At 38.8% G+C, this 15,515-nt stretch overlaps 1 protein-coding gene across 3 annotated transcripts in view; it reads right to left on the bottom strand.

Annotated features, from left to right (window-relative positions):
* Nucleotides 1–1,234: 1,234 nt before the first annotated feature.
* ADGRG2 (adhesion G protein-coupled receptor G2) overlaps nucleotides 1,235–15,515 on the bottom strand; it is a 117,586-nt gene continuing 103,305 nt past the window's right edge. For all 3 annotated transcript variants that reach the window (XM_036305822.1, XM_036305820.1, XM_036305821.1), the window contains 5 exons: nucleotides 9,940–10,039; nucleotides 9,102–9,385; nucleotides 6,470–6,571; nucleotides 5,359–5,511; nucleotides 1,235–3,068 (listed from right to left, as the gene is read on the bottom strand). In XM_036305822.1, coding sequence (XP_036161715.1) covers nucleotides 2,884–3,068; nucleotides 5,359–5,511; nucleotides 6,470–6,571; nucleotides 9,102–9,385; nucleotides 9,940–10,039 — 824 coding nt within the window. In that variant the 3' untranslated portion in view covers nucleotides 1,235–2,883. The remainder of the gene's footprint in view (nucleotides 3,069–5,358; nucleotides 5,512–6,469; nucleotides 6,572–9,101; nucleotides 9,386–9,939; nucleotides 10,040–15,515) is intronic.

Here is a 15,515-nt window from a genome sequence, read left to right as displayed (position 1 = left end):
CAACATACAACTCCATTTGATAAAGCGCCCATTTAGTCAATTAGCTCTTTTTCAAAATGGCCTTCAACAAACTAACCTGCCTCCTAGGTAACCTCATTAGACACAACCAAGTATCCTAAATGAAGCCATTTCACCATTGTTGCCGAGAGCAATCTTCATGCTGTTCATTAAAGTTAATAGAATTACTTTAGGGATTAATGATTGCAGTGTGTTTTGGGAAAAAAAAAAAAAACTTCTTAAATGTTCTGAGGAAATATTTCAAATACTGGCCACTCCTGTGACATTCCTCACCTCCTCATATTGGCACCACCTCTATCTCCTTCAGTAGAGTCTCAGATTGTGGGACCAATTTTAAACCCAAAGGAGGATGCTTCTCAGGAACATTCTCTGTCCTGCCCCTTATCAGTCTGAAGTAAAACAAACAGACAATTTGACTTAAGGACACAAAACCCAATAGGAAAAATAAGGGGAGTGGGATCTTAAAGGACACCAGACATTATGCATCCTGCTGTGTACACTTTGGTTACATAATCTGCTTCAGATTTGGTTTGGGAGATCTTACCCGCCAAATCTAGAGTCTCTCACCGCCTTCCTTAATACTCAACAATACTCTTTGAAGCTGCCGAGTATTGTCGAAGGAGAGATTGCTCAGAGACCTCTTGTGGTTGAGGCCAGCTTTCCCCATTTGTGGCTCCCATATGCTAATCAGCTCCCCCAGAAACCCCAAATCCTGTCCTTCTTGAAATCCTACTGTTCAGTGGTAAAGGAGCAGACACTTGGAAGGGATCCGTATCTGGGGCTCATGTGGGCCAATGGCAACATGTGTTAAAGAGATAAGCTTGAAAGAATAAGAGGAAAATGAGAGAAATCATAAAGTGATTCTCATGAGACAGAATAAACCTTGCTTTAACTTCAAAGTCACAGTGAGCCTACTGTTTGCCAAAGAATGTTACTGTTATGGTCATCTTAATCTGGGTTGTCCTTCTACTTCCATGCCACACTTCCAGGGAAAGGACCTGAAATGTTTTCTCTTTGTGTGTGAAAGTTTTCAAACTTAAAAGAATTAACTGCAAATTTATGGTTTAAATGTATTTTTATTGATTTCAGAGAGGAAGGGAGAGGGAGAGAGAGATAGAAACATCAATTATGAGAGAGAATCATTGATCGGCTGCCTCCTGCATGCCCCACACTGGGGATCGAGCCTGCAACCCAGGCATGTGCCCTGAGCGGGAGTTAAATCATGACTTCCTGGTTCTTAGGTTGACACTCAACCACTGAGTCATGCCAGCTAGGCTGCAAATTTGTTGATTTTAATATTTTGGTCAATTTTAACATATAAATACAAGACAATTAAATAAATTGGAGAAGAAATATTGCAAAGGCAAATCAGCACTCATAGAAGTGTATTATATTATTACTATCGTTAATCTGGGATACAACATTCACTTGAAATATATGCGAGGGAACCTTAGTGAAAGACTCAACTGAAAGGTTTTGATTAACTAAAGAGTTTTGAAATGCTCCTAATAAGAACACACTTGAGGCACTGCTCACACAGCTGTAGGTGGGAAACAAGATAGAGCCTCTATAATTAGGAGCAATCAGGGTTTGATACATATGGAAATAATAGCATTGCAGGATAGTTCACCATTCCAATAGCTATTCCCCCTTGTCACTATACACTCTTTGAGACTAGAGCTCGTATTAAAAAATAACTATAGCTCTGCCTGGGCCACAGTGTACCCATCATAACAATCAACAAAGTACCATGCAATTGCTTTTTAAAGAACAATATGATTTTTTTCTTTATATACATCTCTTTTAAAAAGTAATCCCTATGCTACTCCCCTTTTCTGAAAGGCTCTGGGGATTTGAGAAGAGGCAGTATACGTATCTTCTCCCCATTCACAATTTTCCTGACATATGGTCTAGAATAGATTATACTTCCATCCCTCTCTATGGCCATGGTATTAAGCTAAACATCTTGGTGCAGATTCCATAATTTAATGATTAGGGATAAGGCCAGGAGATGGGTTATTGGATGCCATGTTTCCAGGTATATACAATTTACACCCTGTACAAGGGTGCACTCTAGTGGGTGAGTGGGGCTAAAATATGGCCCCCACTCTGCCAAACCATGAGCCCACGGGGCTGTGCCTGTCTAGTGGGGTACCTTTTTTTTTTTTTTTTTAACTTGCTCAAAGGCATTGTATAAGCTAATTGTGGCACCATCTGTTTACATTTTTTCCCCAGTCTGGCTGGCATCATTATTTTTTGATTTGAATGAAGTTCTGTATTTCACATCCCATGTAATCTCCAAAAGGAGTTTTACAACTCAGTGAATGAGCAAGAAATTTTTTGAGTTATCTTATCACATTTGACACAACAACACAACCATGATTCTACAAAGAAATAAATTTACACACTAGAAAATAAATACAAAAAATGTAGAAGTAAGATTGCTGATGTGTGGGTCACTAGAATTTAGCTTATTTACAACAAAGGCATGCACAATTAAACTCACCAACTGGCTGAAGTCAACAGTTGCTTTATATAATGTTATCAAAGACAACATAACTTAACCTCTTTACTAGTAAAATGTGGCTGGAAGTGAACTACTTATATTTTCTTTAAACGAATCTTTAGTAAGTTGTTTAAAACCAATCTTCTTTTAAAATGAAGGATAAGAAACCAAGTTGCAAATGTCTCAAAATGTCTTGGCTTTCTCTTCCAATTGTAACCACTGCCCTCAATTAGCTTATGCTCCTCCAGAAGTTGCTGAGTATAAAATTAGTTGATTTTCATACATCTCACATTGTGGAAAAGGTAAAAATGGACATTTTCACACTATCAAGCATCATGCTTTGATTTCGGAGAAAGGAATCACATTTGCTCAATAAAGTGTAAGCTTCCTCGTTTTGAAGTCCTTCTGAGAGCGATACGACTTTTACCATTACAGGAATCTTCTTTCTCATTAAACATGTGCTGTTTTCCAGTGAAGTCATGAAGGCACACATCTCCATTCTGCACACTGAAAGAAACACCATTCTTCTCTGTAGGAGCATTCCCTATATAATGAAAACCAAAATTGGTGTCATGAAATATCCACAGAAATGGATACTTTTAAAAATACACACTTTATTCTTAAGTATATATACACACACTTAGAACGTTTTAAAAATGTTCATGATATATTATTATATTGTATTTACTTTCATTCCTTCCCTAAGGCCACTCAAAGTAAGTAAAACAGATTGGAGAATGTTTCCTCTATGGCCGTTTTTAAAAATGAAATGCTCAAAGTATGAAGCAAAACAATATATTTGATTTTAAAGGGCCCATTTCCTAACTCTGGTTGAACATCTATTGACTTCAAGTGGTAGCATATATTTTAATATAACCTAATATAATATTCTGATCTACCCCAAAAGGTTAAGGTTAACAGAGATCCCTATATGTCCTCTTACAAGGTTCTTGGTTCCCTAAACTTCCTATAAAATAAAACTTTGTACCAGAGAAATCCAGAGCGACAACAGTTATGGCAAGAAAAAAAAATCATTTCTTGTAAACTAAACCAGTCCCTCTGACTGACCCCAGGATAGGACTGATTCCCAAGGGGAAACCACCAATTCCAACAATAGAGTCTAGGCCAGGGAGCAGCTGGGCATTCAGAAACTGTGTTTTGGATCTGGGCCTCCCCGACCCCAGGATGATCCTGAATTGTGTGTGGGGGGACGAGAGGGCATGCACAGCAGCTGAGACCCTCTGGCTACTTGATATTTTCCTTTTGACCAATATACCATTAGAAGACAATGTGGAAAGCTGAATAATAAGCCAATTTGTTAGTTCATGCCATAAATATAATAATGATAGCAGTGCTAAGAACGTTATAAGTATTATGTCATTTATTACCCTACTGGATAGTGCAATTATTATCTCCATCTCAAGGTAATGATGAAACTAAGGTTTCAAAATTTAAACTAGAGGCCAAGTGCACAAAATTCATGCACTGGTAGGGTCCCTAGCAGCTGCCAGCTGCCAGCCGGGTACTCCTTCCCTTCCCCTGGCCATCTGCCAGTGCCCTTACCCCAGCTGGCCTGCCCCCTGGTCGAACTCCCGGAAGAACTCTGGTTGAGGGAACAATTTGCATACTACACTTTCATTATATAGGATTGCCAGTGTATGTCATATATACCGGTCAGTTGGTTGGACGGTCGGACGGATGTATGGTCGGTCACTTAGCCTTTAATATTCATATAGATAGTTCTCAGTGATGGGGTGAGGTAGGAGTGGGGTGGGATTTTACTGGCCCACCCCGCACAGAGGACATTTCTCAATGTCTAAAGACATTTTTAGTTGTCACAACTGGGGGTGAATGGGGAGGGTTCTACTGGTATTGGGTGGGTGGAGCCAGGGATGTTGGTAAACATCCCAGAATGCACAGGCCAAGCCCCCCCACAACAAGGACTTATCTAGCTCCAAATGTCAATTGTGCCAAGGTTGAGAAACCTCAACTTAGAGGCATCTTCAGGGAGGTTGGAAAACTATTTGTAGGTGTATGTACAAACTTACAAATTTATTTGAATTCATCATGAAAATAACTAATATCCTAAAACAATGAATAAAGGCAAAATTTCCAGGGAAGGAGAAAGTATACAAGCATCATTTAAGTTATTATAAAAATGCAAAAGATATATTAAGAAGCCAAAGAAGACAAACTTTTGTGAGTAATAAATAATACAGTCTTATGAAAGGAAGAAAATGTAATGGAAGTTTTAGCTAGAAGTGTCAGAATTAATGAGTAATCCAGGTGCAGCAACAATAATCTGTTCATATGTTGGTGACATATTGTCACCAATACTGGTTATAGTATTGATATATTTGTGGGGATTTGGGCACTGTAACAAGGCAGCCACACTTGGAAAATAATGAACAAACATTATAAGTGAAAAACAGGAAGGTTTAAAAGGGTCAAAGATGTGTATGACTATAGATAAAGTAAAAATTGATATAATTTTATCAACTATTTTAGGTACTACTTGCTCAGATTTAACACAGAAGTCTTTGGGTAATACTTAAATCAGGATTTTCAATGTTAAAACTTTTAGGTCATCATCAATTCCTATCACAAAAAAACCCACACAACTGAATCTTAAAAAAAAACAGTTGTCCAGGTATTTGCTCTAAAGTGAATACATTTGGATTAATAATCTTTCTATTTTATAAGGTAACCACACTTTGACCCACTAACCATATAGGTAATTGTTCGCTTTGCTTAGCAAAAATGTCATTATAAGATAATAATACTTTAATAAAACAAACTCTAGCTTGAGAAATACTATATTGAGAAATACATACCATTCCCGCTCACAAGTCCTGAGCAATCATTATTCACTAGCAGTGTGGTCGAGTGGGTGGAGTTACTGTTTGACTGTAGGGAATTTGAAGAGCTGGACACTCCTTGGTTTACAGTCTGCTTCTTTAAACCATTAGTAGCAGTTTTACTCCAGTCTGTAGTAGAATAAGCATTACGGAAAAACAGGTTGGAATGTTGAAGCTCAAAGGCAAGAGACAGATCACAGTGTAACTTGTTCTAGCAACTGATCTCCCACTTCCAGATCTTACAGAGAAGTCATATATTTCACAAGTTGGTGTGATAACATGTATTTGCATTTAAGGCTATATATATTTGTCCTTTAAATGACTGCCTGGTTAAAAGTAACATATATTCTCATGGAATTAAAGGCCAAGTTAATTTGATTATGTCTATATATATCCACTGAATTAGCTAGTACTTCAGAGACAAGGACTGTCTTAAGAACATATAGACCGTGTTGTGATGACTCATGGTTCTTAAATCCCTGAAAATGACTAAACTACATTTACTGCCATTTTCTAAATATAGATCTTGTGCAACCAGATTTTGCAATACAACAAAGGTAGTATTCATGGGTGGTAATCATGCAAAAGGAATTTAGTTTTCAGACAGTAGTTAATTTTTCTTATTTTCCTAAAAATGACCTATTTGCTCTACAAGCCAACAGGACCTAAAAATATAACTTCAAAATAACCACATGTATGCTATCACCAAACAACCAAATGTATGCTAAAGTTTATATACAAGGTTGAGTCAAGACTTAAAAAGTTATGAAGGTAAAAAAATTACTTTGAGTAAATGGGAAACATTAGCTCACAAGGAAATAAATTCTAAAATTTTCACTGTTGTTTCAATCAAGAAAAAGCCAGACATTAATTCTATTGCTCACTAAGTTCCCATATATGAGTAATTATTTTTTTAATTCTTTAGGTTTTTTTGCCCCTAATGTGCACAATCAATATTTTCTATTGTGCATGTTCCATTCATTGATTTCCATATTCGATAGCCCTTTGGCATATATTGCTTTGAATCTTAACTTATACAATTTTTTCCTCAAGATTTAGAAGGATAAAAAGTAAAGTAAATCATTACCAGAATTTTCAGCCAGCCGTAACTTTCCACAACAAAGATACCGCCTCCATTGCTTTCTGACATTCTCTTTTGCTACACAGTAAAAGATGAATATGAAAAACCCTATGGGGGGAAAAAGACCCATAACACAATGAATTCCAAAGTAAGACCTTAATGTCATGAGCTTCCTTTGCACAAAAGATAAATTCTTTGACAGCTATAGGCAAAGTGAAATTTACAAACTGAAAAAAAAAATCAAAAGTCCTGGGTAAGTTTGCTTATCAAAAGGCACCCTGGGACACTTTCTATATATGATAAAATATATTTATAAAAGGAATGATGATTCTGCATTTCTAAAATCACTGCCTCTCCTCTCACATTCCGTCTGTGGCCTTATCTTTGGAAATACAAGCTATCTACCTAGGACGCCTGCTGGGACCTAGACTCCTACCTACCCACCCCTCCATAATTATAATTGATTTCCAAGCTCTGTCAAATGCTGTCTCCACCATAGGTCTCAGATCCCTTGCTCCTCCTTTCAAGCCCTTACCTGGTCTTCCCCCTCTTCCTCCCAAGCCTGGGGCACTACAGCATTATCACCCTGCCTTCCTCTAACCTGCTCAAGGAAATTTTCCACTGGCATCCTGGTTAAGAAGAAAACAACACTCCAATCTTGAACAGGCCCTCAGGCTCCACTTTCTACCTACCTCTGTCCTAGTCTTTCAGTCACAGGGCTCATCACACAGCCCCATTACTGTGACTCCTCAATGCTTTCCCCAATAAATATTTGCTGAATGAAGGGGAAAATTTGTAGTTCTCCGTCTCCCCAAACCCCAATCTATCTACTTTAAAAATCTTCATTTTAAAACATCAGGTATGCCTTCAAGACTGATATCTTGAATACTGCATGCACACCTTTGTTCATTTGCCACCCTGGGTGGCTACTCTTGGTTGCCTTAGGGGAGAAATAGCATGTATGAAAGAGATCAAAATGGGGTTACCCGAGTCCCAAATCAGAGCCTATACCCATTTCTCCTTTAATCAACACCAAAGCCCTGCAAATTAGGTTCCCTTTTATAAATGAAACTATATCTCTTCTATCCCTTCATATTCTAATGAAAAGTCATTCTGGGGAAATGAGAAAGGCAGGTTCATTTTCCCTTCTATGCATGGGCTGATGCTCTAACCACTAAGAACACTGGCCAGGGTGGCGGTTCCCTTTTTAATTTTTTGAGGAAACTCCATACTGTTTTCCACAGTAGATGCAGTAGTCTGCATTCCCACCAGCAGTGTACTAGGGTTCCCTTTTTCCCACATTCTCACCAGCACTTCTTGTTTATTTTATTTTTTTCTCTTAAAGTGTCTCTTATAGCATGTCATTGTTGGCAAATAAAATGTTTCTATTTAATACTATGTAGTGCAACACCTAGATATACCAGTTCAGGAACTGGTACATTGTAGGTAAAAAATATTAATTGTATGTGAACAACAAGCATATTAATTGGCTCTCTCCAAATAAAGTAAGAACCAACAGCTAAATTAGGCATTTGAATTAATTCTCAGGTTGGGGTTTCTTTGAAAACAAGCAAATTGATCTCTTGCCTAAGAACTATAAGAGAATGCAATGGGAGCTAAAAGTAGCAGGAAAAGATGAAAACAAGCTGATAGGAATGCAAGTAAAAGGCATCCCGACAGAGGCTTTGGAATAAAAGGGAACCAAGGGCTATGGATTATTATGTAATGTAAACCTATTAGGATGCTTGGCTTTTAATGCCAAAGTACTGTACTTCCATTAAAAATTAATCAGAGCTGCTAAGTCTTTTGTAACACTGGTCTAAAAGAATTAGTAATTTTCTTTTCCAAAGAATATAGCTAAGAGGGTTTGAAATGACTACAGCTGGGCTTCATTAACAAATGGGAAGCTCTGAAGTAAGGGTGACACAGAGTCTGACCCTTTCCTGCTGCATGTCCCAGTGGAGCAATGTCTCAGGATTAGCCACTGGGTCAGGCTGCTGCCACTTGGGTCTGTATATTGACTCCATATTTATAATTGTCTCCCAAACACAGCCTAAGGAGGTCAGAGTGGTGAGACCTCACAGGAACATTTATGGCACGTGTAGTTTTCTCTATGGATGCTCTATTTCAATTAAAAAAACATTTTTTAAAAAAGTAAGAAACCAAGTGAAGAGTAATTGACTCTCAGAAAGAGTTCCTGGCAGGTTCCCTTCAGTATGTTTTCTTTGAGGGGATGATGGAAAAGGTGGGGAAAAGTACCACTTGTTGAATTAAATCAACATCTCTCTTCCAAGGATCTCAAAGTGCCCTTTCAAGAATATATCTTAAGCAACTAAATAAACTACTTTGATACTCTTTTAGTAGTGATATTTTTAAAAAAATATATTTTATTTATTTTTTAACAGAAAGGAAGGGAGAGGGATAGAGAGTCAGAAACATTGATCAGCTGCCTCCTGCCACACCTCCCATTGGGGATGTGCCTGCAACCAAGGTACATGCCCTTGACCGGAATCAAACCCGGGACCCTTCAGTCCGCAGGTCAACACTCTATCCACTGAGCCATACCGGTCAGGGCAGTAGTGATATTTTTAAGTTCAACTGGGATCATTCAGTGCAGATTTAGTACTGTAGAGCTTACCTTGTAAAGTGTTAAATATGGCAAAGAGATACATGAAGGTGACATTAACTGGTCCCCAGGCAAAGAAGGCAAAACCCCAAGTAATTCCCAGTAAAAATGTAAGGCCAGCAACACTCCGCAGGTCTTGAATACTGGTTTTTCGCTGGGCTCCCAGTTGCTTCTTCTTTTTAATTCGACAGAGTTGGATCAGGACCACAATGAACATGCTGACATTCAGCAGAAATATTACACAGAAATATCCCACAACTGTAATATAGAATACAGCATTGCTGTTGATCCAGCAACTGTAATTTGGAGGGGGAAACAGGGAAAAACATATTATCATGCTGAAATATGGTTCAAAATGCTACAGTGAATTTATATCAGTTTATTGAAACATTACTACACGTAAAAAAGAGAAAAGAAAATGATAAAACCACTGTTCTCCACAATCATTTATACCTCTAGGGAAAAAACCTAAAATAGTTTATTTTAGGACACTTGGTAGCTGAAGGTATTTAAAAATTGTTCTTTGATAACATTCAGGATTTTACTCCCTTTAATGCTAGTGACTTTATTTCATGAGTCTTTACTAATATAATGTAATTGGTATTTCATTTTTATCAGAGGCTTATAAAAGTATTTTCAAAATACTTCCTTCTAATTTTTTTGTTTTAATGCTTAACTAGTAGCATGTCATTTCCAACTAGTTTAACTTTATATATATAATCTGCAAAGGTTGCTGTAAATATTACTGGATTTTATTAGCATGAGAGCTGGAGTCAATATGCTGATTAGATCCTCCACTTTCTTGGGGAATTCCCTTCACTAAATATTCCCTTGGGGGCTTTGTACTCACAAGTCATCAGATGAGCCACTAGGGAATTTCCCATAGGATCCAAGCCCATAGTTATCTGGGGATATAGTCAGGACAATGGTCACAATCACGGCTGGTACTCCTGGAAGATGGGAAACATTGGTCACACATAGTTCTAATAACCAAAGGTGGTGAGAAGAAAGAATAGGGATCACAGTCTATTTTCTTCTGGCAAAAGGGACTGATGAACTGTTCACCAAATACAGTTTCTCTTCCTCCTTGGCACACAGCTGGACATCTTCCAGCCTCCCTTGCAGCTAGGTGTATGTGGCCACATGACTAGGTCTTGGCTTATGGAATATGGACAAAAGTGATCTGCTTCACCTCTAGGCCTGTTGCATAAAAGCCTCCTGTGACAACTTCCACTCTCTTCTCCCAAATTCAGGGCAATCTTGGAAGCCCTGTTTTGAGACAGAGCAGTCTCCAGAGGCCTGGATCCTGAATAACTGCAAAACAAGTTAACTGATTCTGCTAACTGTACTGTGCATGTGTGAGAAATTATCTTCTGAGATTCCAGGGTTTGTCCACTACAGTGGCTAGTATTACTCTCATCTTATACATGCCTGGAATGTAATTTTAAGTTTCACATGGGAGACAAAGTAGATTCCAAAACATATGCAAAATGTGAGTTATAGTCAACTTATTAGGAATGCCAGGAACTCCTGGCAAATCTTTCATTATGAACTCAAAAGTCCTTGAATGATTATCTGGAACCCATTGATAGATTGAGGAGCCTAACCTGGTCGATTTGGGGGTAATGACTGTCAATATGCTGGGTTTCTGAAGAGCCCGAAGGCACTTCTATTAAGAGGGTGCTAATGAGAAGGTTCCTCCCAGCTTAAATTGACTTTTGGCTGGGAAGGAGTCCTCCTCCCCTATACCCCATCACCCTCCACCTGAGCCCATGCAGACACCTCACACAGACCAGCCTAATATCTAATCTAAGGCTCTGGGATCTAAAAAACAATTCATTTTCACAGACAGGTTGGGGTTCCTGGTACAAACCTAACATAATATTTCATTTAACTTTTATATTTGTACCTTCTGGATATACTGACATATGACTTCCAAAATGAGACACTTTCCTAAAAATAAGATATTGGGAGTATGGAGCTAGTCCTTGACAATGGAATCTGACCTTTCAGGATTCTACAAAGAAGACAGAATTTGACAGAATTTGTGCCAATGTCAGAAGCAGTGGCTTATTTTTCTGGGAAAAAGTGACATCTTTCTGGAAAGATGTCACAAAGATATTCACAAAGATATAATGACAGGTGGGGTGCCAAGGGTGGTAAAGAGTCTGAAATACTGTTGTGTAGGGAATATTTGAAGGAATATTTAGCCTGAGGAAGGGGGGGAGTTTGGGAGGTATAGAATATATAATAGAGTGGAAGGGATATGCATAGAAATCAGAAAGCCAGGCTCAGCTGGTCTTGAGATGTGTGAATTGTGGTAAATCATGTCATCACTTTAAGTCAGTTTCTTTGCCTGAAGTTAGCAATAACTGCCTTGCTAACCTCACTAACTTGTCTTTCATGGAGTTACTTGTGTGAAAATACATTGAAAAATGGGCATTGTACGTAATGTTATATATTACTTGTAGATTATCTAAAGGACTTTTTGGCAGAAGAGATATCAGCTTATTTTTATTTTATTTTTTTGCCTGAGAGAGTAAAACTACGACCACTGGGTAAATGCCAACAGAGAGCCAAATAAACTTAATGGGAAAATAGAACTATAGAGCTTTAGAAAATTGTTACTGGCTTCCTCATAAAGTATTAATAACAAGTCAACAGGCCCCAAATGGAGTCACTTATGCTAAGCTCCATGTCACCAAACAGTGTCTTAATTGCAGTTTCGGCTCTCCTAGAAATGGAATCTTACTAGTATACCAATCAATCAGGAATTGCCTTATTAGCACTAGTTAGGTAATCTGCCTGATAGACCACTGCCATCCCCTAAAGGAAAGTGACCTTGCAGAATCAAACCTGCTTTTTTGTCTAGTATAAAATCTTTGTTCCTGCTTCCTTCTGCATATAAAAATCTTTCATTTTGGACAGTTCCTTGGAGCTCCAATCAATCTTCTAGATTGGATGCTGCTCGATTCATGAATCATTGAAAAAAAAAAACAACATCACACACATACACACTAAGATCTTTAAAATTTACTCAGTTGAATTTTGTTTTGTAACAAAGGTTATAAGCTCCCCCAATAATAGAAGTGTTCGAACAGAGGTTAGAGTATTTTTTTTTAATCAAGGTTAAGTCAAGTTGAGGAGGCTCCTACATTTGGTGGATAATTGAATGAAGAAAACGTCAAGATCTTTAGGGTGTCTAAGACTTTGTGACCCACCATCAATAGGTGTCATGATCTGAAATATTGTGCCAGTGTGGCAGTGGAGTTACATTAGGTTTTATCTGTACATTCTCTCACTCTGCCCTTCTTAGCATACCATCATACATGTGTATGATATCTGGAAGGTACAGAACAGAGTGAGGCTAACTGGGAGCTTAGGGACTGAGAGGTTGTCCTCATTTTTACCAAGCTAAAATTTTCAATTTATTGAGCACCTTCTGTATGCCAGCTCCAATTCTAGTTGCTGGAGATACAAAAAGGATTCATAGCTCTAACCTCAAAGAGGTTTTCGTAAATTTTTTTTCAATTACTGTTGATGTACAATATTATATTAGTTTCAGGTAGTACAACCCAGTGATTAGACATTTATATAACTTGAAGTGATCACCTTAATAAATCTAGTACCCATCTGGTACCATACATAGTTATTACAATACTAGAGGTCTGGCGCACGAAATTCATGTGCAAGTACGGTCCCTAGACCTGGCCTGCGATCAGGGCTATCTTCTTCAGCTACCCGCAGCCAGCCCTGCCCCCTGCCGCCACTCACCCCTGGTTCCCCATTCGCCATAGGGCGATTGGAGCCTTCCAGCCAGGGGGAGGGACTGAGAGGTCGGCTGTTCCTGCCCACTCGCCGGCCTGCCCCCACCATGGGTCACCCTCTGTGTATGGGGTGACCGACAGGGTGGGGGGTCTTGGCCTGGCGCTGCCCACATCCCCTGCCACCCACCCCCAGTTCTCCATTTGCCATTGGGCGATGGGAGCCTGCCAGCCAGGGAAAGGGACTGAGAGGTGGTCAGTGCGCCTCATAGTGACTGGTTGAGCCATCAATCTGGTCGTTCTGCCATTAGGGTCAATTTGCATATTACCCTTTTATTATATAAAAATGGTTGATTGTATTCCCTATGCTATACTTTGACTAATATCCCCTTGCCTGTTTTGTAACTACCAATTTGTACTGCTTAATCCCTTCACCTTTTACACCTAGCCCCCCTTCAACCTTCTCCCCTCGGCAACCGTCAAATGTTCTTCGTATCTATGAGACTTTCTGTTTTGTTTATTTTGTCCTTTAGACTCTGAATATAAGTGAAATCATATGATATTTGTCTTTCTCTGTCTGACTTATTTCACTCAGCACAATACCAAGCAAATGGCAAGATTTCATTCCTTTTTATGGATGAGTAATATTCCATTGTGTATATATACCACATCTTCTTTATCCACTTGTCTATTGATGGACACTTAAGTTGCTTCCATATCTTGGCTATTGTAAATAATGCTGCAATTAATGTAGGGATGCATATGTCTTTTAAAATTAGGGTTTTGGGTTTCTTCGGATAAATACCCAGAAGTGGAATTACTGGATCCTTCTTTGTCTCTTGTTATAGCCTTTGTTTTATTTATTATTATTATATTTTGTAGAGGGGGGAAGGGAGAGAGAGAGAGAGAGAGAGAGAGAGAGAGAGAGAGAGAGAGAGAATGAGAATCATTGATATGAGAGAGGCATATTGGTCGGTTGCCTCCCATACACACCTTGACTGGGGAATAAACCTGCAACCTAGGTATGTGCCCTGACCAGGAATAAAACCCTTGACCTTCTGGTATACAGGATGATGCCCCAACCAACTGAGCCACACTGGCCAGGGCTATAGTCTTTGTTTTAAAGTTTACTTTGTCTGATATAAGTATTGCTACCCCAGCTTTTTTTTTTGTTCATTCCACTCTAATGAAACATCTTTTTACATCCTTTTATGTTCTGCCTGTGTATGTCTTTCAATATGAAATGAATCTCTTATAGACAGCATATGAGTGGGTCTTTTTTTCTTATCCACTCAGCCTCCCTGTGTCTTTTTATTGGAACATTTAATCCATTTGCATTTAAATTAATTATTTATAGAAATGTATTTATTGCTGTTTTATTCATATTTTGGTCCTTTTTTCTTCTTCTTAAAGAAGATCCTTTAACATTTCTTGTAATACTGGTTTGGTAGTGATGAACTCCTTTAGCTTTTTCTTGTCTGGGAAGCTTTTCATCTGTTCTTCAATTCTAAATGATAGCCTTGCTGGGTAGAGTAATCTTGGTTGTAGGTCCTTGATTTTCATCACTTTGAATAATTCTTGCCAATCTCTTATGGCCTACAAACTTTCTTTTGAGAAATTAGCTGACAGTCTTCTGGGAGCTCCCTTGTAGGTAACTAACTGTTTTTTTCTTGCTGCTTTTAAGGTTTTCTCTTTGTCTTTAGCCTTTGGCATTTTAATTATGATGTGTCTTTGTGTGGGCCTCTTTGGATTCATCTTGCTTGGGACTTTCTGAACTTCCTGGACTTGCGTATCTATTTCCTTTGCCAAGTTAGGGAATATTTCTGTCATTATTTTTAAATTCCTTTCTCTCACTCTTCTTCTGGCACCCACATGATGTGAATGTTGGTATGCTTGCTGTTGTCCCAGTGGTCCCTTAAACTATCCTCACTTGGGGGTGTGGGGGGGCTATTTTTCTTTTTGCTGTTCTAATTGGGTGTTTTCTGCTACCTTATCTTTCAAATTGCTGATTAGATCCTCTGCTTCATCTAATCTACTGTTGATTCCTTCTAGTGTATTCTTCATTTCAATTATTGTATTCTTCATTTCTGACTGGTCCTTTTTTATGTTTCTATCTCCATTTTTATATTTCCTATTTCTTTGTTGAAATTCTCACTGAGTTGATCTATTCTCCCCCTAAGTTCATTGAGCATTCTTATAACCAGTGTTTTGAACTCTGCATCTGATAGATTGCTTGTCTCCATTGTGTTTATTTATTTTTCTGGAGTTTTGCCCAGTTTTTTCATTTGGGACATGTTTCTTTGTCTCCTCGTTTTTGGCTGCCTCCCTGTGTTTCTATGTATTTGGTAGAGCTGCTACATTTCCAAGTCTTGGTAAGGTGGCCTTATGTAGTAGATGTCCTGTGGGGCTCAGTGGTATAGCCTCCCTAGTTATCCTAGTTGGGTACTGCAGGTGTACCCCATGTGGGGGCTGTGTGCACCCTCCTGTTGTAGTTGAGCCTTGATTGCTGTTAGCACCTCAACTGGAGGGGTTAACCCCCAGACCAATTGGTGAGGTCTGGCTGCAACCACAGTGGAGGAGCTACTGTGCAGGAGCTCAGTCCACAGAGCAGGACTTGCTATAGTGCACCCCCTTGAGTGTGTTGCTCACGGAGGTGGTGGGG

The sequence above is a fragment of the Myotis myotis genome, unplaced genomic scaffold (genome assembly GCF_014108235.1).
Source record: "Myotis myotis isolate mMyoMyo1 unplaced genomic scaffold, mMyoMyo1.p scaffold_m19_p_4, whole genome shotgun sequence".
NCBI lineage: Eukaryota > Metazoa > Chordata > Mammalia > Chiroptera > Vespertilionidae > Myotis > Myotis myotis.
Note: the sequence above shows the minus strand (reverse complement) of the source record. Positions and strands in the feature narration are given on the sequence as shown.